The 25688-nt window shown below is 47.6% G+C and overlaps 1 protein-coding gene across 1 annotated transcript; it reads left to right on the top strand.

Annotated features, from left to right (window-relative positions):
• Positions 1 to 17861: 17861 nt before the first annotated feature.
• Positions 17862 to 22897, top strand: LOC144106597 (uncharacterized). Its single transcript, XM_077639444.1, has 3 exons — positions 17862 to 18081; positions 19220 to 19398; positions 22704 to 22897. Exons 1-3 carry the CDS (start codon positions 17904 to 17906, stop codon positions 22821 to 22823), a joined length of 477 nt encoding a protein of 158 aa, XP_077495570.1. The 5' UTR covers positions 17862 to 17903; the 3' UTR covers positions 22824 to 22897.
• Positions 22898 to 25688: the final 2791 nt, after the last annotated feature.

Here is a 25688-nt window from a genome sequence, read left to right as displayed (position 1 = left end):
TGAAGACTAAGATTATAAGACGAAGCAGATGGGAAAGAACACTTGTCCTTCTGGAGGGGTCACTCATCACTGTATATGCGTTTGTGCTTAGTCAGTTTCAGATGAGCTGCTGCAGATGGGCACCTGCCATATTTGAAGGATCTCTTGCCAGTATGCGTGCGCTTGTGCTGAGATAGATCCAGAATGAGCTCCTGCAAAAGGGCGCAAGTTGCACCTGAAGGGCCTCTCACCAGTATGTGTGTCCATATGCACAATGAGAGTATAAGACCAAGCAGATGGGAAATCACACTTGTCCTTCTTGACGGGTCACTCATCACTGTATGGGTTTGTGCTTAGTCAGTTTCAGATTAGCTGCCGGAGATGGGCACATGTCACATTTCAAGGATCTCTTGCCAGTATGCGTGCGCTTGTGTTGATATGAATTCAGAATGAGCAGCTACAAAAGGGCACACGTCGCACTTGAAGGGTCTCTCACCAGTATGTGTTTCCATATGCACAATGAGATTATCAGACCAAGCACATGGGAAAGCACAGAGATTACAAGACCAAGAAGATGGGAAATAAAGCTTGTACTTTTTGAAGGGCCTCTATTCACTGTGGCTGCATTTGTGCTTAGTTGAGCATATTTGAGCATATGGACACAGGTTAGCATACCAAGAGCTGAAAAAGTGCGCTTGTCCTGCTTGTCTCTCCAATATGTGTTTTCTTGAGCTGAGTTAAAGCTATAGACTGAGCAGCAAAAAACTGCAGAATTCACAAATGAACGGTTTCGCCATTATGCGTGCGCTTGTGGACAGTGAGATCAGAAGACTTGGCTGGTGTATTTGAGGACTTGTGGCACTTGAAGGATCTCTCCGCGCTGTGCCTGAACTCGTGGATTATTAAATTGCAGACTTACCAGCAGCAAAACCGCACAAGTCAATCTTGAAGGGTCTCTTGCAAGTGCGAGTGAGCGCAGATATAAATACGGATTTCATTTATGAGATGCAGAGGCTGCAAAAGAGCACTTGTCATATTGTATAGCCGCTCGTCACTCTGCGCTTGCGCTTGCTGTGCTGAATATTCAGACTGAATAGCAGCAAAAGAGCACAAGTCACCCTAGAAGGGTCCCTCGTCTGAATGCCAGCGCATGTGGAGATTGAGAGATTGACGCGTAGTAGTTGCAAATGAGCACCGGAAACAAATGAGGGGTGCGTCTCTGTTGTGGCTGCGCTGGTGGCTTACTAAATTTGAATGCTGAGCAGCAGCAAAAGGGCATAATTCACACTTGTAGGGTTTCTCGCCAGTATGCCTGCGCATGTGTAAACGCAGACTAACAGGCCAGTAAGATGCAAAAGAGCAGTTGTCGCACTGGTACGGTCTCACGTTCGTTTTTGCAGGCTTCTCAGGAGTGGTAGGTTTAGACTCAGCAGCTGTGGAAGGGCGCATTTCGGATTTAAATGGTCGCTGTTCTCTATGGCACGGCATTGGGCTGCTATAGTCACGCTTCACAAGCGCCAGTGCATGTATCGGGCTTTCAAAGGGCTGTGCTCCCGTGTGACACTGCTCGTGTCTCCTAACATCGGCATTGTTCGCTGAATTGTATGGACATTGATCGCACATGAAGAGATCTCCTTTTCCCGGAGGTCTCCACCCCTGAGCTACTGCTTTCCATCAAATAATTCGAGAACTAAGCGCCTTTGCTGGAATTGCGTTCGCTGCTCTTCCACGCTGGTCGTTGCCGCCAATGTGCCCGGAACCAAACTTGTGTGACGAAATTGAGGAAAAGCTCGTCGCTTCTGGAAATAAGGTTAGTATAATTAGCACGGTAAAACAATCGGTGTGTTTGTCTTTCTTAATCCTACATCTAAATTTACATTCAAAGGCCCAATCGTGGCGGCCGTTTGGCTGCAGGGAAACAATATTCGGACAGAGACTGATGCTAAGTTAACACAGAAAAAAAGGCAAATTGAGGAAGCACACTACGTCGACTACATCAAGAACTATAAGCAGTGTATTTATGCAGTCTTTCAAATTATGCCCGTTATGTGTGAACAGTGTTCGCAGAATTTTTAATTAGCCCCGTGGAAAGTTGTATCCATATAATAACGAACTGTAGAACTATGTCTTTAACATTGGGCCGGAGCAGAACGCTGTAGAAGCGATGGTCTTTCGCCTCAACGATGATTATAATGCTAGAGCCTTCAACAGGCCTATCTGCAGAGAAATCTGAATTTTTCGGAAACACGTTTGCAAAGCGGGCATTTCTAAAGAGCACTGTTCCGATAAAATTGAAAATATTTGCCTGCTTCGCTTCATTGTTAAGCAAACGGTACATTATTCGATGAGGCATTTCCTGTTGACGAATGAAATTATTATTGCATGTAAGCCCATCCCAATATCTATATGTTTAGCACAAATCTCACAGCATGCCAGAAGGTCATCTATAGTGTGGCAATTAAACACAGCTGGTGCAATAAAAATGTGACGTACAATACCAACACTCAATGCAATGTGCAACCCATTGAAGTAATATACAGAAAAAAAACGAATTAATGCTTTTGAAGAGCTGCAAATCTTGACGTTTACCCTAAACACTGAAAAAAAAAGAACTCAGCCGAGAAAAGAGCGATTCTCTTAAGCTAAAAGTAATGCGTCTCATCTTGAAGATATCCGGCTAAGTTCCAAAGCTCCCGAAGCCGCGCAACCCATTTCACATGACGGTAGCCGCTAGTTCTGCGTTTAGGCCTCTGCAAAAAACCTGAAAAAAGTATATTCGATACTGGTACCCGATACAGGCGATAATTGTATTTCCGATACGGATAAAAGGTACAGATCTGAAATTGACTTCCAGCGCAGACACTCGTTCGTGTATCGTCGATACTTTGATACCTCGTAAATATCGCCAGTATATGTAAAGCTAGTAATATAATTACCTGGAAATGTTACCGTGGCATCAAGAATATTTAGTGTATTTTATATAATGCACGGTTTATCGCATCAGCTGTGAGCAAAAGGTGCTACTTAGCGCTGTTTCTTTGCGCCATTCGCTCTATCGGTGAAAATGGGTGCAAGCGTCCCCCTGCTCCTGACTTCCTCAGGGATGCGCTTAGGAAGCTACGGACACCCCGCTACGCAGCGCTGTGTTTCCCTTCACGGGATTCTCGCTTTTTTTAGAAGTTTTAACGTTGGACCGAGTACATGGTTGTGTTGAAGTGATCACTTCCATAAGCAGCGTGGCAAAATATTTTTTTAGCTACCAGTTTTCAATCATTGCTGTGAGCACATGACATTATAGAAGCTAACTTGAAAAATTTCTGACGCTTTCTTTTACTGCTTCATTAATTACCTGCCTCTGTCTTTACGTACGCTAAAAAGTTCATGCACCGTACGTTTGGGACAACAAAATGGTTTTTTCCTCAGCACTGTGTTTATCTGGCGCCCGTCTGGGCATTGGCCGGTCGCTTAACTGCGGCACTAATGCCTCAGAAAATGGTACCGTTACTGCCCGCTATCTATGAATGTGAATAGCAGAACGGCGGTTGCTGCGAAATGACATACAAGGAGGAGCACAGGCTGCTGAAGGGGCCCAATAATGCGTTCATGTCACACCCTTCATACAGATGTTAAGCATGGGGGTGGTGGAGGTGGTGGTGGTGGTGGTGGTAAAAACAGTTATTAATTATAGAGAGAGGCTTTGGGGTCCGTGACCTGAAGGGTCACGCCCTTACAACCACTAGGTGGGGATGCCTAGTCAGGCACACCATTGGCGGTTGCCGCAGCCCGGGCACGCTGCGTTAAGGCCCTTTGGGCCTGGAGGGTGCAGCAGCCGGACAGGGTCGCCTCCCAGTCCTCTCGGGTGGGGTTTGGGATAGGGGGTAGGGATGGGTTCTGCTGGCAGGCCCACACCATGTGGTAGGTGTCCGACACCTCCCCACAGTGTGAGCACCGCCCGTCGAATTGAGGATTGAAATGCTTTAGAGTTGCCGGGCACAGCATCGTGTTAGTGAGCAGGCGCAGGAGTACCCGCTCGTTGGCCTTCCCCAGCCCTTTGCAAGGAGTGGGAAGAGTTTGGTGGGTGGATTTGTAGTAATCGCATATTTCCTTAAAAGTCTAAACCGGATTGAAATCGGAGTCCTAGTGATCGTCGGGTCCCGAGGGAAACGCCCGGAGAGAGAGCGCGCGGGCGGCGGCGTCGGCTCCTTCGTTTCCGTGGAGGCCTTGGTGACCTGGAGCCCAAATAATAGATCGGTGCGCAGGATCGGAGTCTCGGCTACAATTTTGGTACATGCGATAAGCCAGGGGAGTAGCCCACCCTTGCTCGACGTTTCGACAAGCCCCTCGCGAGTCGGTGATTATGTATTTGGAGGAGGAGTCGGAGGCTGCCAGGGCGATGGCGACCTCTTCTGCGTGAATTGCTGACTGGGCCTTGAAAGTAAGGGCGTCTACTGTTTTGCCCTCGTGGACTACCGCGGCCGTGTACCATCCCTTGGGGTCCGGGCCGGAGGCGTCCACGTAGAAGACTCCTGGTTTATTCCCGAAAAGGCGGTCCAAGGCTTCCGCCCGCGCCTGGCGCCTGCCATTATGGTCCTCTTTGGACATGTTGGTGGGGAGAGGCCGCACGTGGAGAGCACGTCTCCAGTGTACGGGAAGGCGGAATCTCTCCTCTGTGAATTGGGTGTGCTGGATGTGAAGTCGGGCTAGAAGGCGGCGACCCGACCCTGTCTTTGTGAGACGAGTGTATTGGTTGGTGAGCTGGGCCTCCCGAAGCTCCCTGAAAGTTTTCACTATCCCCAGTCCCATGAGGTGGCTGGTAGAGGTAGAGACCGGGAGGTCCAGCGCGCGTTTCATGATTTTGCGGAGGATGACCTCGAGAGCATCCTCTTCCTGTTTCCGCAGGTGGAGGTAGGGAGTCGAATACAAGATTCGACTGGTAACGAATGCGTTCGCCAGCCGTAAGGCGTCTTTGCATCGTAACCCTCCGCGCTTGTTGGAAACCCGGCGGACCATGCGGCCCATCTGGTCCCCCACCTGCCGGAGCTTGGCGAGTGTTGGGTCGCAACGTCGCTGGTTGTGTATGAAGAGTCCGAGGACTCTGATTTCCTTGGATTCGTTAATGGGGCCGCTTTGCAGGGAGAGATTGATTTGTGTCGAGCATGTGCGCGAGGGGCGCAGATGCACGAATTCCGATTTCTGCGGGGAGCATTGCAGACCACAGTCCCGGGCATAGCGGTCCACTATGCTGGCGGCCGTTTGCAGGCTGGTCTCCATGTCCCCTAGGCATCCTTGCGTAGCCCAGAGGGTGATGTCGTCGGCATACAGCGCGTGCTGGACCCCTTCGACGGCACCCAGCAGGGCAGGTAGGCGCATCATGGCTATGTTGAATAGCAGAGGGGACAGCATCGCGCCTTGTGGAGTTCCCCTCGTGCCGAGCAGGAAAGGTCCATGCTCTTGGTCCTGTATTTTGATGTATGATAGTCTGTCCGTGAGAAATTTCTTCACGTAATTGCAGGTATTGCTGCCGCAGTGAGTTTGACTCAAGTGTGTGAGTATGACCTCGTGAGTTACATTGTCGAACGTTCCTTTCAGGTCGAGCGTGAGGACAATTTTGTCGTTTTGGGGGTATGTGATGGGGTTCAAGATTTCGCGGTCGAGTTGGAGCAGGACATCCTGTGCGGATCTGTGTGGGCGAAATCCAAACATGGTGTCCGCGAAGTGGTGTTGTTCGAGGTATTCGGACAACCGATCCCGTACCATCGTCTCCATCAATTTGCCCACACACGAGGTGAGAGAGATGGGGCGGAGGTTGTCCGTGTCGATTGGTTTCCCGGCCTTCGGGATGAAGGTGACAAGGGCCGTCTTCCAGTCTATGGGGAGGGGGATTTCCCCCGTCCAGATCGCATTAATGTATTCTAGAAGGCACTGGTACGCTGAATCAGGAAGGTTCGCCAAAAGTTTGACGGTAACCTTGTCCCGGCCCGGTGCCCCTCTTCATTATGGCCAGACTGGCCCGCAGATCGTGAAGCTGGAAAGGCTTGTCCAACTCCGAGTTTTCCCTGCCTGCGTAGGAAAAGGCCGATGTGCGGCCGTCCTGAGTTGTGCACAGGTAGCGATCCCGGAGTGCCTGTGCCAACTGCGTTGTATTTACTTGGAATGAGTGCATGGCTTTGTGTAGTTGCTTTCGCGTTTCTGTGCGGGTCTGCGTTGGGTTGATGAGGGCTCGGAAGAGCCGCCATGTGTTGCGGCTCGACATTTGCCTAGCCGCCGTGTTGCAGCGTTCCACCCAGTTGGAGTCAGCGAGTTGGGCCGCGTACTCTGCTGCCTGCCGGGTGAGGTTCGCAATGCGCGCTTTGAGCTTCTTGTTGTGTTTCTGGCGCTTCCAGCGGCGCGTAAGGCCGCGGCGCGCTTGCCAGAGGTGGAGGAGGTGGTTGTCCACGTCCGTGACTGCCTTTGTGAGCTGTATCTGCTTCTCGTGGGAGCGAAGGTCCGATATGACTAACTGGGACCAATTCGTGTAGCCTTGCTTTGTGATGTTCGTGTTGGCGTCGGATGGGAAATTTTGGCGAAAGGTGGTCCAATTGGGGATGTGTGCTTGTGTGGTGGGGCGCTTGAGGGGGCGTGTATAAACAGTGGTGTTGAGGATGCAGTGGTCGCTGCCGAGGGTTTCCTTGGTGTTAATCCAGTCAGCGTGTCTTATGTTGCGAGTGAAGGTGAGGTCCGGGCATGTGTCTCGGGTCACCGAGTTGCCTGCGCGCGTAGGAAATGCCGGGTCAGTGTGGAGGGTGAGCCCCAGTGTGGACGCCAACTCCGCCAGCATGCGTCCGCGCAATTCCTCCTTACGATAGCCCCATAGCTGGCTAGGGGCGTTGAAGTCGCCCACAATCAGCAGGGGGTCGCAACCCGCCTCTTTAAGTGCACGGCTAAAGAGGTCCGCTTGTCACTCGCTTCAGTTTCGGGGAGCAGTATACATTAAGTACGTGTAGGGGTGGAGGCGGCCGGCCTTCCCGCCCTCCCTCATCCATCATAAAAGTTTGCATAAGAAAACCGTGCTAAATCCAAATTTCTGTCCACACATGTCTGAAAAATACTTCCACTCCCTTCCCACCACACTCCCAAGTTCCTCCTCCAGATGTGCCCTTATAAATGTGCCCTGAGGTGAAGTGTGCCCCAAGGATTTATGGCGGATATTATACCAACGGGAAAGAGGGAAGTTTATAGAGGCGTCGAGTTGAGGATCCTAGCGGTGTAGTTAAGAAACACAATCTTTACGAATGCACCTTAACAACTGTGGCTGGTTGCAGCGCTTGCTTCTCTAGAGGGAAAGAATGTGGACTCGAAGCCACTTCAGGGACCGATTTTCGCAACGGCCTTACACCCTTAAGAAAGAGCTTAAGTGTCCCGTGAAGCTTTTAGTGCAGTATTGCTTTTAGTGGCTTTTCTCGCATTTAACAGTTGTGTGCTCTTTCTTGCTTCATTTGCCTGTTTGGTCATCTGAAGCCTGTTCACCGGGTTGTGGGTAGCTTGCCAGGTTCAAAAGAAGACAGTCATAGATCTTACTATGGTCCGACACGCGAGCATATCTCACGTCCTGCTCTAATTAGTGTACAATGTGAAGGAAGAGAGCAAGTTCGTACTGAATGCTCAAAAGCGCCTGGAAGATGGAAATGAGACACGCCTGAGGAGTTTTTCAATGACGCACTCATGCTCCCTATACCTAGACGAAACTCCTTCCTGACAATGGGGCACTTTATTTCAGCTCACATTCTAAGCGGGTGTAGGACTGAGAACCTGTGGCCCAAAAACAACTAACATTGCTAAACTGAACAAGAGCAGTCGACAAGACTGGAAAAGAGCATTAATCTGGACGCGCACCCAGACTTGACTCTGGCATGGATTCAAAAAACAGTGCGGGTGGTGATATTGAGCGAAAAATTTGGGTAGAAATCATTTTATACTGCATAATGCAGTCCAAAAGAAAACGTACGTTAAAACTGACCGCCTGGGATGCTTTAGGAACCAGAGCGTGGACCGAGAGAAAGAGGAAAAAGTCTGCTCTTGCAAAATTGTTCTGTAAACTCTAGGCAGATATAACCGGTGTGACAAATACTTTAGGCTACGGCAAACAATACGGAAGTCGAACGATAGTATTAAAACAGCACTAAGCAACAACGACCAAGAACAAAGGAAAAACATTTTACGTGTGTGCTGTGTCTCTTCCGCTGTGTGTGTTCCCTTTGCTTTTTTCCTTGTTGCTTAGCGCTGTTCGGATAATATGGTGCATTTCCAACGCACTCAGTCTGCCATTCTTCTGAAGTCGACCTATAGTTGCTCCCCACGTGGGAGGCGAGAAGAGGGCTGACCCGAAGGTGGCGTCTACAAAAAAGATAAAGGGCAAACTAAAACTGAGGATAACACCAATAACGACTGAGCTAGAGCTGTATGCTGCGTAGCTGACAAACGAACTGTAATCGAGAGAGCGATAAAATACACGCATTAATGGCGACAGCCCCACACCGGCTCTTGTCATAGGGCTCACATAAGGAACCATAACAAAACCGGAGACCTGCAAGGCGGTTTCTAAACTACTGCACAAGGAGACGCACGAGAGAGAAGCGATCATTCGCGTACTTGAAGACAGATACAGAGAGAAGGGCCGTAGGCAGCAGTACCCGAGCTAACAGTATGCGACAGAGGGGACAGTAATGAATGAAGACACACAAAGGCACAGGACACGCGTATCACTATAGAAAGTGTATCACGATGGAGTCTAGAGAACGGACCCACTCCCAGAGGGATGGCGATATGAGGAGATAAATTGCATCCCCAAGCCGGGCAAGCCGGGCAGCCTTCAGAATCTCATCGAACACGCAGTACTCAGTCCACTACGCGTTCGCCTCGAAAACAACGAACTTTTATCTCTTCAATGTTTGGCTTACAACGCAAAAGCCAAGCGGATGTAGGGAAAAGGCATTCCAAAATATCTGTCTAAGGCATGGCTTCTTATAAAAAATTCCACACATTTGGCAATGCCAGCTTTTAACTAAAGTACTCTATACACTCGAATGACAAACAACAATTAACACAAATAATAATGACCAATTCAAAACGTTTGCGTACATGATTGGGCAGTGCGATCTACATACGAAATAGTAAGAAGACTTCAAAAAATAGCTGGTTACGAACAAATCGTTCAAACATGCAGTCTATCTGAGATTACTACATCGGGGTGAATAGCTCGAGGTAGGTATGTAAAACTAGGGGAATTATAGACGCCAGCTGTTTATGGCCGTAATATGGGCGGGACTTAGAAGGGTGGAATGAATTACATCGAAAGTTACAAATTTGCGGGGTGTCAAGAGAGACTTCTTCGAAAATTTGTCTGCTTTGTCTTATTCGGTTTCTTATGTATATAGAAAGCTTCTTACGATACATTTTTTTGTCAGTTCCAAGTAACCTAACTTGAAGAAGAAACTGCTTCTTTGTTTTGACTGAGAGCGAGATTGGATATTGCACGCATAGCTCTTTTTCTGAGGAAAATAATTTTGATATAATAGTCAGTGTTTATCTGCCCCACACAGGGCACAATATCACAACAAGCAAAACAAAATGCTTGCTTCCCGAAGGCATCCCTCTAATGCAGGCATACTTCTGTAATTTAAACTGTGTGCCATATAACACCCTGCAAGGAAAATGACTAAAGCAGTACTCACAGTAGACTTCAACGGATCATTTGATAATGCGACTCATGAGGCCTGGCTGCAACAAGCTGAGGAAATTGTTCGTGAGAGCTTTGCTATCCTTGAGAACAGCCACACTAACCAACACGATCAACCTGACAGGAAAAGGGACGCCGCGGGGTTCGGAGAAATGGCTCCAGATAGCGATGTTGGGGTTTTCGTCAAGGCTGGATGAAATTTCTAATGTGAGGCGCGCCCTATATGCGGACGATGTACTGATATGATCAGCGAAACGGTTGGACCACCACACGCAACAAAATATACAAGAAGTTATTAAAGTAACGCTGAGAAGTAAAACGCAATGCAGGCAAATACTTGCGCTGCGGAGAAATCGGAACTGTGATAAAAATACGAACAAGAGCCGTGAAGAACGAACCCAGAAAAGCGCTGAAAACGAGCTGTATGCCTTTGCCGAATAAGGAAATGCCAGAAGTATTCGGCTTAAACCTCCTTCAGATGGACAACCAAACCGATTTTGCTACCCCTCAAATAATTACCTGTTACTTCAAGCAGACGAGGTGGCCTCTTAGAAAAAAAAACCGTACGAACTGTGCTAGAATTCCTCATCAGGTGAAAACCTTACCATGCTGGCCAGTAGCGTTGCTGCCCTAACACAAATGTACAGCCTCAATGTGTCGATAATATTTTCATACAAATCTTCGTTTATATGTTTAGCGTCGAAAACATCAACCCAGCAACTGCACCATTACGTTTTGCACAATGGAGCAGAACTAACCAAGGTCCAAAGAATAAGCCAAATAAAATGCCTCCAAAGCATCTGGACGGGTATGACTTACAGGGAGCTTAGAATACATTGAAGCAGAAGACCCATTCCATGAGTGAGCACAGAAATACTCATCGAGATTGAATCCGAAAATAAGTACCCTTACAACACGAAAGAACACGCCCCCCTAATTACACAGAATCGCAGATAAGCCACGCCGAAGCTCTTCAGACGGTACAGGAATAACAAGGAATTGCTGTGCGCAGAAGCAGCTAAGTATCAGGAGAAAAAAATTAGGGGGACAATCTCCACCTGAAGGGCATCACACGATAGCCATAATGAGTCATTTCAGTGGCCTGGTTTCCTTTTTTGCCCATAATTTCGTAGGCGCTGGGAATGGCGTGTACCTAATTTTTATTTTTGCCGAGTTATTTTCTTCTTTTGCACAAGAGAGAGAAGCCCCCCTTCCCCTCCTCCTTAACCATGTCGAAGCAAGGCTCCTCAAAGGTTAAGAGGTGAGGACACCGGCTTACGGCCTTAGGAGCAGTGGTTCGAATCCCGCTTCCCCATTTTTCCTTTCAACGAAATTGGGTGTCAGAATTTGCCCGCGCTAGATCACGTGGTTTTGATGCAATAACTAGGTTGATCAATCGCGATGTTCTCGAACGCCAATTCCGATGCCGACATCTTCGCTTAACGGCCCCTTTGAATCCGTAGAACCATAAAACCAGCGGTCACCATTGAATATGACACTATCGAAATAAGGGGGCCCGGTACTCAGAAAAAACAAACAGAGTGATGATAAAGCCGTTGTGAAAAAAACGAGTAGTCTTACGTGGCGCACTCTACAAAGACCTATAGAGAGCTTGAAGCGCACCCGATAAAGAGCTCACTTCCGCCCACAAAGATTCGAAGAACCAGCCACCGGCGATAGGAAAAGCCCTGCTCGCCGACCGTCTGCGAACAGAATCACCACTGCCCACAACCGCGCTTTATTGTATCTTAAAAAAAAACTTCCAAGGTAAAACGTAAAAAGCAATGTCAGCAATACCGCTGTTCAAACAAAACTTGTGCTTGGCTGCGGTAATTCCAGGTAAATCTCGTTGAATCATGCGCCACAACGCGATAAAGCCGCATGACGGCGTTAATGTGTCACCAAACATTCCGAACCATTTTGGAAGCTTAAGCAGTTGACTGAAATACCCAGCCACTTTCTTTGTTCACTTGGCGGTCTGAGCTTCCGCCAGAAGCAGATATAAATTCATTCCGAATTGGCATCGCTCGAGAAAGTGTTGCCTGGGCGAGAGCTGACGGTTTAGTTTCTAATACGAAACACTGCACATTTCAGGCACCGTCGGCTTCGTCTACCTGGGCCGAATTGCTCCAGGGTGCTTCTTGAGGTAATTGCCATTGTAGGTGAAGGCTCCTTGCCTACATTCAGAAAACATGCGGCTAACACAGTCGTCAGCACGTCTGTCTAGATGTTTTGAACGCCGCCTTGTCAAACAAAGGCAGGGTAATATTTCAACAGGTATGCAGCCTAAACACAATGCTTGGGTTGGAACGAAGCAAGAGTAACGCACAATTTGCTCTGACGAGCGGCACCGCTCATTTTGTCCGCTTCTCTTCCCACGCCCGGTTCCTGTCGCGGTTCTTTTCTGCCCTTCATCATCAGCAATAGATGAACTGAGGGAAGGTTTCCGTTGATTCCGCAGCCCACTACTCCAGCGCTCTAGGAAGGTGTGCTGACGACTGTAAGACACAGGCAGGAGCGCGCGACGCTTCTCGCGATGTATGAGCATAAGTACGCGAGAGGAGGGTTGCGTAAAAGAGCAGATCTACTTACTTTGGCTCTCTTCAGGTATGGCTCGTAGGTGTGGAAATCCAGCTACGTCGTTCAATGCACCGTGGGCTTGCTCAGCGGGCTAGAACTTTGTGAGTACTCTGCCTCTGCAGCAGCTAGACAGCGTAGCAAGCGCAAAAAAGTGAACTATGTGATTGCTGCACCCAGTACTGCCGGTCTGACGACCATTCCCACGCTCTCTGGATGGATGGATAAGGCATAACCCTTTTAATCGGGCGGTGGTTCCAGCCACCGAGCCATGACTTGTGAAATTTTATTCTTGTCTTGATTTTAGCCACCAATCAGATAACCTTCGCAGATATCCTCTTAACTTTTGGTGTGGCGCCATCATGCGGCACCAGCAACAAACAACACGCACAAGTAAACAAAACCAGGGCAAATGTGATATTAACGCAGCAGTGTTAGAGCGTACGTTGGGAGGAAAAACCGTGCCAGTGGTCAAAGCAATTCAAGATTGGCGGCGAGGATTGTAACGTCAAACCTTGCTGTGTGGATAGAAAGCTATAAAGGTTGAGGTAAATTGTGATGATGAGGTCGTAGCATGACTGAAATGTCACTGTGACGTATATGAAATAAAGTAAATTATTCCGTGTTAAAGAAATCTGGGATAATGAGTTGGGAATAGTAGCCATGACCCTTGCGTTGGCAGTCAGACTGGCTGGCCCGGGGCCATTGAGACAGGTTGGTTTGTTACCACGTGGCCTAGTATGGATACTGTTATAGACTAATCAGTGTGAACAGAAAGTGGTACCAATTCAGAAAAAGTAGCAAAAATTACAATATATACTTGAGACTGCCTTTGCGCATTGATTGCGAAAGCATTGCCTCCAAATGAATTCTGCTGCGATGCTCATTGAAGATTCCCCCCTTCCTAATGAAACGACTGCTTATTAGCGTACGCACGTAACAAAGCGCATACACTAGGTTCACAGTTATTCAGTTAAAGGAACGCCGTTCTTTGGTCGATGGGTTGCGTGAGCGTCTCGAAATCTGGAGGTCCTTAGCTCTAGTCCCGGTACCTTCTGAGGAATTTTTATTTTTTCTCATTTGCTGTAGACATCCAAATCTTATGGTGTAGTGCTGGCGTCATTAAGAGCATAGTGACATCACTGAGGAATGACGGTGCAATCGACGGTGAGGGATTCATTATTAACGATTCACACTTTTACGTCATACCCGTAAGGCGGAGCTTATGTGTCCCAATAATTATTCTTTTCAAGTTCACATAAAAAATAGAGAAGTAATATGCAGAAGTCACCAGAAGAAACACCAAGTTAAAGGAAAGCATCTATTATATGAAACATGCAACAAATACTGACCTAAAAACGAAAAATAAATGTGGATTGGCGTAGCAAACCCAGGAGATACAAAACAAAAGCTGTCGGCGCTCATTGTGTTTGTTGACGTTGGCATTGACAACTTTCTAGGCGCCGATGATTTTGAGGAAAGGAAGGGCCATTCGCTATGCTCGTAGCGGCTATGCCGCCGCGGAGGATAAAAGCTGCGGAGTGGCCGCTCGCCTTGGGACAAGGCGCAGTGGAAGGATAGGACGCGGCTGGTGGCCGCGTGTATTGCAAGCGGCATCTTCAGAGCCTGCGGGAAACTGCCTCTACCGACCCCGAAGTAATTGCGCGGCGTAAAGCTGCCCGTCCACGTAAGAATCAAGCGCCGAGAACTAAGCGCATGTCGGAGACTCCTGAGACACGTGAGGAACGTCTCGCCAAGCGTCTGCACCTTCCGCCAGCCGCGTCTAATTCCATTGCGCCTTCTCCCAAGCCGAGCGGCTGCTCCGCGGCTTATGTCACCGCCGCGGCGCAGCCGCTGAGGATAGCGCATGCGCAGTGAGGCGCACAACTAAGTGCTGACGTCATGCGCGGCACTCCGCGGAGACCGTCAAGGCAACGGCGTGTGAAGAGCACCTGCGACTCGGCACAGCTGGTTACCATGGTTACGGCGCATGCGTAGAAGTGACCAGCGTGGACCGTCTGAAGTGCGCTGCTGACTAGCCTAGCGTAACTTTTGCTACAAAAATGGAGGGGCCACTTGAACTCCATCTTGAAGGCCATTAGGCGATGACATAATGGTATGATTTCCGTATATGCAGAAGGTCATTCTCCTCTTTACATTCATAGATTCCTGACAGTCATCATACCCCTGCGGCATAGTGGTGCAGCGGTTAAGCAATGCGCCACTGCCCTGCGATTGCAGGTGCTCCCGAGAAGTGCCTTGGGCGGCCGAGGTTGCTCTTCCGGAGCGACCAACCATTTATTTTCTGCCACCTGCCACGGTGGGCAGTTTTCCGCCTATCTGGAGGTCAGGTTTTGATGACGCCGCAAGGTCACGTGACCTAAGTGGCCGAATCACCTCTTAGGTTGCTCTGTAGTGAGCACCTGCCAGAAGCATGCTCCTAATTTTTCGCTCACAACGCCGACGCCGACAACACCAGCACCGGATTGTCTCGTGAACGGAGGCTTCAACGCCATCGCGCTAAGAGCCAACTGTCCGGTGTCGCTCCGGTCGCTCCGTAGCTTTGACATTCGGCTCTTCATCCCACAGTCCCTGGATGAAGTCCGGACCACGGCGGCCGCATTTCAATGAAAAGCTTGCTGATATAAACTGCACGAGCGGCGCGATTCTTTCCATAGTGGTGCCTGTCGGGAGCAAGGCTTATGAAAGGCTGCCGAACACTTCTCCCTCTGATGTACTTACACGGATCGGCAACATGAAATTAAACATGAGACAGAAGCGCGTGTCCTCTGGCTTTTGCGAACCTGGAAACAATCGGCAGCGAACAAGCTTGTTCAGCAAGCACGGCCGGCAGCGCTTTCTGCGCATGCGCCTAGTGCCGCCGATTCTCGCCGGTTCGCAGCGGCAGCGCTTCGGGGCTTCCTTAATGGCGCTACCTGTACTGCCCGACGCCGACAGCGTGCGCTTGTGTTGGTGACGTTGCGGCGGGTGAAACTCCGCGCACACGGCAACGGACGTCGTCCGGTTTTCAAGCTGATCGGCGGATAAAAAATCTGTAAACTCAATTGCTCTAACCATGCAACACATACCCTTATCAACAATACTGCAAACTTTCTGCTTTCCTGCGAGTTATGATCCATCACATGACTTGCGCATACGCTAGTCGTGCATGCTGCGCATATTTCCTGCGATGGGTCACGTGGCATCTGTGAGTAGTAGAAGCAGCATTGTTACATACGCTCTTCCATGTCATAGGATCTCTGAAGTCGTGATGTGCAGTTATCCAGGCTCTCGCTGCCACAACAGACGGATAAGCGCACACAGCAAAGCGAAATGCCTCAGATCTTGATGCTTCACTGTGTGATACACTAGTGCCTCTCGGGCCAGGCACATATCCCACATGCACTCTTGTTCTGTCGTGTGTGTATCCTTGTGATGACCTATTATCTAAGACCTTGGCGCTGTAAAATTACACTTACTGCACTTTTGCTACGTGTGCCTAAAACGAGGTACAGAAATTCCCACTTCATTACCCAAAGTTACAGAGGCACTCCGATAAGCATCGGCTATCCATACTAACACAGCTCCCTGCCTTCTTCCTCTCCTGCTTGTCATTGCAGCTTCATATGGTACGTGCATGAAAACCATTCGTCATGAGTGCCATCCGCTATAACTAACTGTTCTGTCTCCTGCCTTCTTTCTTCTGGTTTATGGTTTATGGGGGATTTAACGTCCCAAAGCGACTCAGGCTATGAGTGACGCCGTAGTTAAGGGCTCCGGAACTTTCGACCACCTAGGGTTCTTTTACGTGCACTGACATCGCACAGCACATGGGCCTCTTGAATTTCGCCTCCATCGAAATTCGACCGCCGCGGCCGGGATCGAACCCGCGTCTTTCGGGCCGGCAGCCGAGCGCCATAACCACTCAGCCACCGCGGCGGCTCCTTCTTTTTCAGTATGGTTGTCCTCCTAATGCAGATTTCTAAGTAAGACTCCGTAGTTACTAAGATTTCCTCACCCGTACCGAATTACTAAAACACCCCAACAGGATTACTCGTGTCGCAGCACACAGGCTGTTGTCGAAATTTTCATTATCTCTTGAGTGAACGTGCCGGCACTTCTTTTCATCTGTTTTGTTTAGCGCCTCCGCAAAAGCCACACATCGCGTTCTTTGCTACGCAAGACACAATCGGGAGCTTTGGAACAGCAATCAGTGTACGTGTGAACTGATAGATGAGCTTGCATAAGGCCTATGAATCAATTTTTAGGGGCTTATGGAGATCTTCAGAGATAATTCGCGCGAAGCTGGCATCATTAGCTGCAGATCTCAAAATGCGCTCCCAAGTTATCGAAGCATGCAAGGAGGAATGAAGGTTCTCGCATATATGTTTGAAATTTTTTAGTATTAAAAAAATCCCACTTATGCTCAATTCACATTTCGCATTTTTTCATGCTTTTATAAATACCTGGCTTTCGTGTCACCGTATCTGCACAGTTTATATTATATATAGATAAATGCAGGCAATTTCTTGCTCAATTTGCCTAAATGCAGCGATGCCCAATCTGATGTTGTTAATTCCTCCATAAATTTGAATGCATTCTTCAATATCTATTGTTATGCTCAGCACAAAATGAAAGCACACTCGCGTTCTGGCGCGCTACTCGCTTGAAGTCAGCGGTGCTTTGGTACATGTACAACGAAAAACTACTAGGCAATTATGGTTCACTGCTTTGACAAGTACTCATGTTGTCTACTTAGCAGACTACATAAAATGATTCGTTCATATATTATCTGAAAACAAAATAAATTCGTTTAGTTTATGGGGGTTTAACGTCCCGAAGCGACTCAACCTATGAAGGGCGCCGTAGTGAAGGGGTCCGGAAATTTGGACTACCTGGAGTTGTTTAACGTGCACTGACTTCTCGCAGTACACGTGCTTCTAAAGTTTTGCCGTGATCGAATTGCGAACGCCGTGGCCGGGAACGAACCCGCGTCTTTCGGTTGAATAGCCGAGCGCCATAATCACTGAGCCACCGCGGTGGCTAAAAAAATAATATGTTTCATATTATTTTATTGTGTGAATGACAAAGATATCAAGCCACTGGGTAGGGCTTCTCTGTTGAGCTTTTTCATTTTCTTCAGGAATTGTGGCGCCGCATGGTTTCTTCCTAACGCCAGTCTTCCTGATCGCTTTTCAGGGGCAGAACTCCTACGTAGAAGCAAAGAGAAATCCTTGTGGGGCAACCATCATGATCATCATGATCATCATCATCACCTTTGCTGAAGCGCCTCACGACGTCAGTCCTGCGTATCCCCAAGTGGGAGTCCTCGATATATTCACGGCGGGAGAATACCCGCCAGTAATTTCAGGTCAGATTTCCTGAGCTGTAACAAGAGTACATTTAAGCGATAATCTTTTCCTGTTTGGTGGACGTCATCAAACAACGACACACTATTAGTAATAAGTTTCTTTTTAAAATTGCGCATGTGTCAGTTTCACGTGTTTCGAAGCATGAGAAAAATGAGGCCGTCACGAGCCCCGCGCCGATCGCGTGACAAGAAGAAAGAGCCTCTGACAAACAGCACACGTTCACAGGGCAAATTTCTTTATTACGAGGCCGAAAATACTAAATGGATTCCGCCGGGAAGACAGCTGCAACTTCCCTGAAGAGCCCCAACCGTACAGGCTTATCGGCGACGAAGAAATCCGCCGCGGGTAGCTCGAAAATCAGCCAACGGAAGAAGGCCAAGTCCAAGCTGTCCAGGCCTACCAAGCCCCGTCCACTAACAGCCGTACACCGTGAACCGGGTGAGTGTAGCATGGAGAAGATCGACTCAGTTTCGCAATCCTGCAGGTTTAGCACAGAGAGGAGTAATCTATATTTTTGCGTAACATATGATTCTTGCGACTGGAGTTACTGGGGTGTTGGGCCCAATTTAGAGCTTATTTCGTCTGCTTATTCAAAAAACCGTTGTCATTAGCCGGCGGTGGCTTGTTTTTAATGATGGCAGTTTTCGAATTTGCAGACAAATATCATAGCCGTCTGAAGGCATCATTGCAAACGAACAGTTCTCAGCATGAAGTGTTAGGCCGTTTGGAGCGCCGGGTCTCACAAAAAGAGGTTTTTATTCAGCCCACTAGCCTCTTGACAGAGAAGAGCTAAAGTCTAATTACAACCGTCGGTATAGCCTTCTCGGTCTCATTGAATCCTCGTGGTTTATACGGTCTGTAAAGGACACTACAAGCTGCCAAGAATTCCGAAATCTGCCAGGAATTCCGGCAGGGGTGGAGCCTATAGCTGTGTTGCATTCCACCTGCTCCCTCATGAGGACGAAATCTCTGAGGCCCACTATAGACCATGCAGGGCTTTACGAAGGAATGCTACACGAAAGAAACATCGACGAAAGAGATTAACTCAGAGCCCGTTTCAAACTTCACGTAGAATAAGTCGAGAGAGCAACGGTGAGCTACGCTGGTGACTTCGCCGTGGAACGTGCAGGGTGCATATACTTTCTAAGCAGTACCATTAGTAATCATACAGCAAGAACGCCTTTTAAATGACATTCATTCTGTAAGATGGAGTGTCAGACTGCGGCAGCGGTTGTTCTAGGTTAGCACGTAGAGAAAAGTATATTCGTGGCGGTACAGCATGGAAGGCTTAGTAGGCAGCTGCTAGGCACTCCATCAGCCTTTCATGCATTCAACGAAACTGCAATAGTGTGACCATTTTTCCAGCTTGATCGACGAAATAAAAACGTTGCTGCATATAAGACCAAACTTGTTCAGCCTTTTTCCAGTGAAACACCGGCAGAGTTCTCTTATTTAAAAAGTCTATACATTCAAATAAAACTAATTTGACTGTTTTCAAAGTCTATTTTCTTTATAGAATTATAGAATGCTGTCCCTTTTCGGGAGGAGCTCTTTATTTACACGCTTCTTTTTGCAGCCACCGGTGCATGGAAAGAGGCCTCACCGAGTCCAGTTCTCCCGGTTGCGGGAGCGGACGCTTCGAAGAGTTCGGGGTCAGGGCTGGGGCGCGGCTCAACTTCAGAACAGGCGTTTTTCCCAACATCGGCACCTGTGGCTGAACATCCAGCGGCTGGGCAGAGTCCTAGAAAGACTCACGTGAAATCTACTTGTTCTTTTTTGCTTCAGTTTGTAATCATCTGCAGTCTTCACCGAGAGTTGACGAAGAATTTTATTACAACATAAAATAATGGAACTTAGTAAAGTTGAGACAACAACGCTGACTCCTGACAACTTGTGCCTTAACCTGTCTGTGGGTTGTTTTTTTATGTTTTGCGTTGCAATGTTTTGTCATGGATCACGAATTAGTCCTTACCTTTAGCTGTGTTACGGAGAGTTGGGCATCGGTGCTTTCATTCTATAGACATCAAATTTTTTGGGGGAAGAATGCGGACGCTACTCAGTTTATGTAGAATATGAATCGAACGTTTCAAAAGAATCCCAGTTCTTCGGGGACGCGTGACTGTGTTATTTCGCTTACTGTGCTACTTAAAAAAATTTCATCTCTCGTGCGTTGCGGTATGCTAAAGGCATATTGTAAAAAAAAAGGTTTTTTGAATTGATCTTTTAAAATGCAGAATAACTATAAGAATCCGAAAGCTGCTCATTCATTTCATCATGAGCATATGCCTGCGCCAAGGATCGAATCTAAAAAGTTCTCTCCATCTCCTATTGATTTTTTGGGGACCAATTGAAGTTGACCCTGTCCGCAGACGACCGCGTTTTGATGACGGAGGACTGTTTAACTTACGAAGCTCATTCATTTAAGCAATGAAAGAAAATAACGATAATACAGGTATGCCCAATACTGTCTTTTGTCGAAAGCACATTCCTATTACGTAAAGACCGATTTATCACGGATCTCTGAGGCCATGCTTTTTAAAAATGCATTTTGTAGGGCCGTGCTGCTTTCTTTTTTCGGTTCGTGAGCAGGCCACCGCCACGGAGGAGTGCAGACCTTGCAAAGACTGCTGATTTCTTACAATTGATTAGCACAGCATAGAGAAATGCACATTGTCTCGCCATAAAAAAGAAAGAAGAGCGCTGTATGCTTGCAACGAAATTGCTACAAGTGCGGCTTGCTTATTACGATGGAAGGCTAATACAAGGTGCTCCTTCGCACAAGCAAACGCCGAGGACATTATCAGACCGTTCAGATTATCTATCCGAAGAGTTGTCGGCAGGTATAGCCTTTCGCTACAGCCTTGCGTGACTTGAAACGCAAGTTCGGAGTGCCTGCTTGATTGTTTGACCAACGCTTATTGCTTTAAAGACATGGAACCGATTACTCTGATGGCAGACAGTATAGAAAAGTGGCAGTGTAAGAATGGTATTGTATTTATTATCTCCGACAAAGTGTGAGTATTCTGATGTCAGTAAAGCACTATTCAGAATTCATAAGGAGTGAAGCCGGTCACTCCTGAAAGCATTTATTCATATTCCCCCTCCACCTATCCTCACCCCCACTCCTCTCACCACCGAGAAACAGAACAGCCAGCCTCGTCCTCCGTGTTTTCACGATTTCGGTGCACCGCGCATCTCAATTTCCTCGTTCGTGCCTTCGGTCACTTGTGGTGGCCCGTTCTCCAGAAGATCCGGTGTTGGCGTCAGAGTTGTGAGCGAAATATAACGAGCATGTCTATGGCTTGTAGTCCCAACAGAGTAACCCAGGAGGCAGGAGGTCGCGTATATCACGTCATCTCGTGGCGTCATCACAGCCTGAGTGCCGGATACTGAACAAACTGCCCACCATGGCAGGTCTGAGATAAGAGAATGATTGGTCGCTCCCGAAGAGCAACCTGGACTACAAAAGGCCAACCGCTGGGAACAACTGCTATCGCACAACAGTGGCGCACGCCTTAACCTTTGCACCACTGTGCCAGGAGAGGTATCGGGACTCCCACGGATCTATGAATGTAAAGAAGAAAATGACCTTTTCATACATGGGAATTTACCCATTATGTTATCGCAACATTTGCCCCTATGGCGAAGCTTAAGTGTCCCCTCCAATGTTTTTGTCTGTGCACTTTTCGTCCCACTAAAGCCCGATTCGCCTCTCGCAACCCATATTACGCCAGCGGACGCCAAATGCTAGAGACCATTAAGAAATGTTATATCGACACCTCTACACTTCAGCGCGTTGCACTAGCCGGATTATTGCATGCGCAAATAGCTCTGATGCCCTGTAAACGCCAGCTGTACACGCCAGCCGAGTAGGGATCACCAGTGGATGGACGCTTGGGGCTCGAGGTAAGAGGCAAACGGTGCACCATAACAGCGCACACGCAAAACAGGGGACATGTCTCCATGCCATCTCGTAATCTGTCTGTCAAATTGATCCGTCGTTCATACAAGTGATCGTTCCAGTGCAAAAAAATCGGTAAGTTTCCACAGATGGAAGCAGTTTCGTTGCAACATTTGCAATGTCCACTGCGCTTTTGTGCCAAAGATCTAAACTTTAAAAGGTCATTAAGGAGTGCTTTCGGTCTCGACGTCGCTGGTTCGACTGCAGACACTAGAATCAACTGTTGCGTTTTTATTCAAAATTTTCCAGCGATAACATGCGTGTTTTCTTTAGTTTATTGAATGTGCTGTGGCCATATTTGTATTCACGGGGTGCTACAAATATTGCTGATTTTTTTTACGCTACATAATATTAAACAAGCGCGAAATAAGGAGGACCCTGTGTTGTTTGTATTCTCGTCTGCTCCTTACTTCGTGCGGGATTAATCAGTTGTAGCAATGAGCCAACCAGCCCAGACCAAAATCCTGTTTCTTATTTGTACTGGCTTTTATTTTGGGTTGTCTCCTATACTGCTTTCTCAAATTTACTTCCAAAAAACCCGATGTAAATTGGCTGCCTTGGCCTAATCATGCTATAACGAAGAAGAGTTTTTCGTTGCAAAAAAATTCAAGACTTTTTATGCGCCACAGGTCAATTAGTTGAATTTTATTCAACGCACATCAACTTCCACAAAGCTCCAATGGTCGACGTTTACTATGAACAAAAATGTAAGCATCCTCCGTGTTCCCATAAACGAGCGAATGCGATCGTCATTCATCGTTTCCAGCTGAAGATATTTAAATAACTTTGATTTTCAGATTTCTTGTGTCTTCAAGTGCTAATCGGTACTTCAGATGAAAATAATAAATTCAGCGGCTGTGGCAATTGCAGTTATGTCAAGGTATTTAAATTTTAATGCCCAAAAAGCAGCAAGTAGAGTGTGGGAGACAAAAAATCGCAATAATTACAAACTCTTGTTTCTTTAATGTGCACTAACACCGCACAGTACAGAGAGGCTTTTTGCATTTTTCTTGCATCAAAATGCAAATGGCGCAGCCAAATAACGGAGCCGTCACGGGTACATTTATTGCAACCAGGTACAAACATGCTTGTCTCGCAGGCAACACTCTTCAAGGGCACGACGACACCAGGATCGAACATCCTCAGGACCATCGTGCGGGGGCCGGCGAATTCCGAACACTCGAAAAGGGAGCCTAAAGGTGAACCTACCCGTATATAAACAGACTGGATGGCTACCAGAGATACCATACACGGTTACTTTTCGTGCACCGGTGCGCCTCTTCCAACATCAATCCGTGCTGCCACCTCTGTATGATTTACATTTGTAATGTTTCATTACTATGCCACTCTACAGTTTGCTTGTGTGATATGCATAGGAAGTTACAATGCTGAACATAAAAGAACTTATTCAAATACGCTGACTTTGGGCAACCGCTGTTGAGATTAATAAACCGCTTACGTTACCTTGACATAATCTTGAGTAATTTTGTTAATATGTTCAGGCAAGATGTTGACCTTCAAGAAACGTGGTTTCAGACAAGAATGCCAAACATGAAGTGAGTAAAATATCACAGAGAGGATGATTCTTAACTCTGCGTTCAGTGAACAAAGCGAAAATAAGCACATCAGTATCATGTTCTCCTTGGGTGTGACAGCAGGTTTTTGGTCCCATATTCCAGATCCTGAAAGTGTCCACAAAACCATAGGAGTTTTCGAGTGCCCAGCGTAAGCCGGGGCCCGTGCGGTACTAGAGCTGGTGCCCAAAAACATGCCCACGCACACTCCGAGTTCTCTTATGTCAGGCACAGTGGCTCCGTCCATCGCTATGCAGGGTACCAAGAGAGTAATTGTAATAATTTAAAACGTTACAATGGCACGGATGAGACTAGTTTAACGTGGTAACTTTTAGTCCCAGGATATCGGGAATACGTATGAGTGCAGTTTGCTTGATGAATTTGAAGGTTGTGCACCTTGGAACATTTGCCATCATAACGAACTTGTACAGTACGGAAGAAAAGTCCCTGAACCACGTGTTTCTCAAACAAACCTGATAGCTGTACTATTAGCTGGCGGTTAGAGACGAAATGGTGGACATTTTTAAAGAACGAAGTTTTGTTCTCTCATCTTCACAAGCCTGGTCTCCAACCGCCGGATAACATTAGAGCTATCGGCTTTTAGGAACACGTATTCCAGATACTTTTGTATCCGACTGTACATATTAAGATTGATCGGGGCGACACATGCCGAGAAACGCATAGCCGACAGTGTTTCTGCAACATTGCGGATATCCCCATCGCTAGGAGATTGAATTAAACAATTGCATGCTAATGTTACAGCGAAGCAGAGTGCTTAGGAGTTTCTCCATTTCGTTCCTTCTGTGCTTCCTTGAGGCTGCATACCTGAGTCTAAACACATATCATTAAGACCACATATCGTACGCCGGTTCACATTCCTATTGCATACATGAGAAGGGCACCATATTCCCTGCTGAGTGCACGATTTTCGTAGGCTAAATTGAAGGTCGGGTCAGACCTGCTCGAAAAACACGTACATCCAGAGAAGATGATAAGCACAATGTAAAGCTTTGGTTGTCTTCTCTTTTCGGTGTTCGTCTTTTTCGAACTGATATACAAGAGTATGAGTGCTTACGAACTAGACAAGTTCGACTTCCTTAAAGCTGAATACAAAAGCGATTCGGCTGAGGGAATTCGTTAGAGTCATGAGTCTGAGGTGCTGTGTGCATAGCTCCACCAACGACAGCGACACCATTTTCCTTCTCAATGAACGCAGCGCCATGTCCAGCCAAGAACAGTGCACCCAGTACACCACCCGAGGCACCCTCTGTCCGCCCAGCACCCACCCCGTCGTCAACCCTGAGGGCCTTCGAAGGGGTCGTATCGTTTTTTGGGCTTAGGTCAAAGGTACGCGTTAACGACAAATAGTTGGCGTAAAACATTCCGTGCGCGTTGGTAACAAGACTCAGTTTATTTCCAGCCGCTGTTGTAAGGGCGAACAAAGAGAAGTTTCTTATTCGTTGCTGTCTTCTATAGCAGGCAGGCCGATCGAGGCTCGTACATCAGTTAGATAGTTCGGCCGGAACGGTGGTGTATGATGAGCAGGTTGTCCGGCGACGGCCAGCAAGGCGCCCAGTTAATGCTCTTCACCCCAATGTAGCCACAGTGGCTAAAACGCCATTATCTGCTCTAGCAGGTGATCAGTAGTTTCGTCCATTAGCAGAACGAGCTGCCATGGTGTAGTCGTTGCGGCACTGGCTGTCGAAGCAAACAGTGACAGGGAGTAATGGCAGAAATTACTAACTGCGGACCTGAAAGACGCGGGTTCGATCCCGGCTGCGGTAGACGAATTTCGATGGAGGTGAAATTTTAGACGCCCGTGTACTGGACGATGTCAATGCACGTTAAAGAATCCCTGGTGGTCGAAGTTTCTGGAGCCTTTCACTACGGCGTCCGTTATAGCCAGCGTCAATTTCCAATATTAAACCCCAATAGACCAAACCAAACTGAACAAGCTTGTTGGAATCATCGTGTCCTTTTTCTAGCTCTATAAATTAGGCCTAAGCGTACAATGTTGGCGCTTTTGCTTAACTAGCATGTTTCATCACGTCGGGTCGACAATTTACTTGACCGTGAGGCATCAGCAGTGATAGGTCCTTTCACTGGACCACCTGTCTACCTGTCACCGTGGTCAGAACCTCACAGCAGCCCGTGGCAATCCGGCTCGATTGCATGTTCTAACTTTGAAGTTGCGTGACACAAAAGTGGTAGGTTTGCGTGTGACTTTGTAGGTTTCAAGGAATTTTTTTGTTGGCTGCTTCAACTTTGTGGAAGAAATCTCTACTACTTTCATAAGTTTTAAGTTATACCTGCAAGCCTCCCAAAGGGTACGTTGCATATGACACCGTGACTGCAGCGTTCGTGCTCTTGACAGAAGTACTCTGAGAACGCACTTCCACTATTGAACGCATTTACATGAAAAAAAATTCTAAAGCCCTTTTGTAGCTATATTTTTGCTTCATTTAAAAACTTTGCTATTCAATATAAACCTTAATATTGTCACAACAGCG

Source organism: Amblyomma americanum, chromosome 10 (assembly GCF_052857255.1).
Source record: "Amblyomma americanum isolate KBUSLIRL-KWMA chromosome 10, ASM5285725v1, whole genome shotgun sequence".
Classification (NCBI taxonomy): Eukaryota; Metazoa; Arthropoda; class Arachnida; order Ixodida; family Ixodidae; genus Amblyomma; species Amblyomma americanum.
Note: the sequence above shows the minus strand (reverse complement) of the source record. Positions and strands in the feature narration are given on the sequence as shown.